This window comes from Halyomorpha halys, unplaced genomic scaffold (genome assembly GCF_000696795.3).
Source record: "Halyomorpha halys isolate HHAL.00 unplaced genomic scaffold, Hhal_1.1 Scaffold14.1, whole genome shotgun sequence".
Lineage (NCBI taxonomy): Eukaryota > Metazoa > Arthropoda > Insecta > Hemiptera > Pentatomidae > Halyomorpha > Halyomorpha halys.
This window is the reverse complement of record NW_027115673.1, coordinates 1,211,595-1,214,912: the sequence shown is the minus strand read 5'-3', so window position 1 is coordinate 1,214,912 and position 3,318 is coordinate 1,211,595. Positions and strand designations below refer to the sequence as shown.

Here is a 3,318-nt window from a genome sequence, read left to right as displayed (position 1 = left end):
CCCAAAGCTCAACTCCACATGTCCAGATTGGCCTTATTACAGTCATGTAGATCAGTCTTTTGTTTAGAATGTTTGTCTAGTAAGTGCTGTAATAGTCGAAATCGACGTGCAGTTTACTGTCTTTTCAGTCTTGTGTGAGGATCCCAGGTTAACCGTTTGTCCAAATGTAGTCCAAGGTAACGGATCTGTTCGACAGGGGTAAGAGTAATATTATTAAATGAAACTGTAGGGCAGTCGGTAGGTTTACGACGAAGGATAAAGGTGATTTGATGGGATTTGTTGGAATTTATCTTAATCCTCCAATTACGACACCATTCTTCGAGGGCTGTGATATGGTCTTGTCTCTTAAATATAGTATCTGAATTCAACATAAGTCTTCATAGTAAAGCCACACACATCAAATAAAATACTAATTATTACTTAAAACTGCATAGCCAATAATAAATCCATACCATGTCTCATATTGTTCTTCCACCATCCCCTGAATAGTCCTGTATCCTTAGTGAGATAGAACCTCCTAAATCCGGTTTTCTTGGTCTTATTCTCAATTATATGTGAGGGTTTTGGAGGTGCATTGTAACATTTTGGAAGTCTGTTCTTAATGTAGTTTTTCGCGCGTTGTGTGGATGGATAGCGTACGTTTTCAGGAGGCATGCAATGCTCATTCACTTAAAAATTATTAGAATATGATAATTGTATTCACCAATTGGTGATGGGGCTAATTAATCATACTTTAAATAATTATAATAAGATTTTTAAATTAAAAAAAACATATGTAGTTTGTTAGTGATCCCCATTTGAAGAAATAAAATTCACTATAATAGTGGAATATTAGGTTTTTAATTTAAATCAATAATGTGGATAAGCATACAAATTTTTGTTAAATATTATACTATAAACAAAATCTTAATTTTTTTTATTCTTTAAATTTTCATTTTTCAACATCGCTTTCGTTTTTCTTGCAGAATGAAAATTTTTGATTTATGTACCATCAACATCATTCCAGAAAAGTAATGTAAGTTGGGTCCTCATTGCATATCTCATTTTTATTAATACAATGAAAAGTAAAAATTCATCTTCCAAAGAACAACGCAGTTGTAAAAAAAAAAAGACGCCAAAAGTTATCAGCCACAAAAAGAAGTGATAGGATTTACTTCTTGACCGAGATAAGGCAACTTTACTGAAAAGAGAGGTAAAAAAAAAGGAGTACCTAAGGGGAGGGGAATAGTGATTCTATTTTTTACGAATGTATTTTTTTTTAACCACAGATTTTTTTTTTTGCATAAAAGTACTTCCTAGTTTATCAACAGTGACGCAAATGGCGAAAACTAGCAATTTTTGGCATCTTTCTTTAATAATAATAAAAAAAAAATACAAAATGAAGTCATACAAAAACTAATCCGTTGTAAAAATGTCCTCTCTAATTTAAAAAAAAAGAGCATCTAAAAGTTGTCAGTGATATCAAAAGTCAGTAAAGGAGCCTGAGGCGTTGAAGCACACAACGCGTTCAGTCAGGAATAGAATGAAAAATGGATAATGGAAAAAAAACTAGGCACTGTATCTGTAGGTTTTTTTTTGTTACTATTTATTATTTTGTTTATTACTTATTATCGCAATCCAAAAGCCATAACTGATACAGACAAATATCCCGCCTAATTTTTTCTCTTATCTTCAATTTTAGATCCCATCCTCAGCTGACATCCCAACCAATTTTAACACTAACCTCGCCAATTTCGCTGACACATATCTGCTTGAAGTTAATAATAACCTTTAATTGCATCCCAAACCCTCCAATCACATGTCACAGCCCTCGAAGATTGGTGCCGTAATTGCAGGACCAAAATAAATCCCATCAAATCACCTTTACCCTTCGTCGTGAACCTACAGACTGCCCTATAGTATCCTGTAATAATGCTGTTCTTACCCTTGTAGAACTGATCCGCCACCTTGGACTACATCTGGACAAACGACAAACCTGTAATCCTAAAAAAACATACTCGTAAAATATAATAAACTATTTTCCCCATTATGGACTATTTTTCTAGCATTCTTTTCATTGACATCGAGAGATGCTCCGTGTACGACGTTTTCTTTTAGTGGATCATAAAATTCTTTTGTAATATTTATTGATTCTAATAATACATTTAAGAATACTACAACATAAAACATGGTTATTAATTTCTACCATCAAAATATTTACAAGGAATATACATTTCAATAAATGATAGTTCTCGTGTTAGCTACTAGGTTTTGTCATGTCGGCCATAGCGGCTTTGGCGCTTCAGTAGTTACAGACTAGCGGTGCTTCTACAAGACCTTACAGTAAACTGCTGGATACTGAGAGAATCTTACACCTGAGTAGAATAAGATGGATGGGATATGTGGAAAAGATAAACCCAACACGGATTCCAAAAAAATTTGTTCCATGAAAATCCAATGGAAGGATAATTGGAAACCCTCGTCGCAGAGGTTAGACCAACCTGACAAAAATAAGATAAATTAATTTTAAACAAGTTAGATATGGTTTCATTTTCATTTAATCATAAAATGCATAACATGGTTGCGCATCGGCAATAGCAGGATCCAGTTTTGAATAAATGCCAAAACGAAAAAGATGGCTTCTCGGAATAAGGCGATCTTCTAACTCTTTGTCCATGGGTTTAAACGCTTCCTGAACTGAAAATGTTTTTGATTCCTCTTCCTTCTCATGTTTAATCTGCATATCATTTCTAACGTAAAGACCTACATGGGCCAATGCCTTGTTTTCCCAATTGTAGTAACAGGAATCCACGTCTTTCAGCATCAACTAATAAAAAAAAAATGTCTTTGAAATAAAGTTTATTTATCTACAAAAAAAATCTATATTTTATTTCATTATTATTTTATTGATATGTATATATTTTAGGATCAGTAAATAGTAAAACAACTCTATTGATACGACTAGTTATTCATCTAGTTAATCCTTCGTCATACGTGCCTCCTTCTGGAATTCTCTTCCCAACTCCATTCGCCAATCCTCATCCATTCTTTAAGTAATACCTATTCTTACATTTATTGCATAACCAAACCTCCGCATCATTGTGAATAATATAAATAGGCATAGATTGGTTAACATTATAAACAATAATTAAGTAAAAGAAGTTATGATCTCAATGTAATTTCATTTTGCTTATTTTCGATTATCATTACTGAATTACTTATTACAATAATTTTGTATTGTAAAAAGGTTTAAACTTAAACAGAAAAATAATTTTATTGTGACTATTTATTGATTGGAGAGAACTATTTTTTTTTAACCACAGATTTTTTTTTTTGCAT

At 32.4% G+C, this 3,318-nt stretch overlaps 3 protein-coding genes across 4 annotated transcripts in view; 1 reads left to right on the top strand and 2 right to left on the bottom strand.

The window, feature by feature from the left end:
• The window catches only part of LOC106679785 (MORN repeat-containing protein 3), a gene marked incomplete at its 5' end in the record, with an annotated part of 24,754 nt that extends 24,005 nt beyond the window's left edge, over positions 1-749 (bottom strand). Inside the window, 1 exon segment of the mRNA XM_014419130.3 lies at positions 453-749. Within this exon segment, the coding sequence (XP_014274616.1) occupies positions 453-654 (202 nt within the window).
• The window catches only part of LOC106679795 (alpha-tocopherol transfer protein-like), a gene marked incomplete in the record, with an annotated part of 97,820 nt that overhangs the window by 8,047 nt on the left and 86,455 nt on the right, over positions 1-3,318 (top strand).
• Positions 2,520-3,318, bottom strand: part of LOC106679808 (MORN repeat-containing protein 3) — a 16,672-nt gene continuing 15,873 nt past the window's right edge. For both annotated transcript variants that reach the window (XM_014419168.1, XM_014419161.1), the window contains one exon: positions 2,520-2,806. In XM_014419168.1, coding sequence (XP_014274654.1) covers positions 2,730-2,806 — 77 coding nt within the window. In that variant the 3' untranslated portion in view covers positions 2,520-2,729. The remainder of the gene's footprint in view (positions 2,807-3,318) is intronic.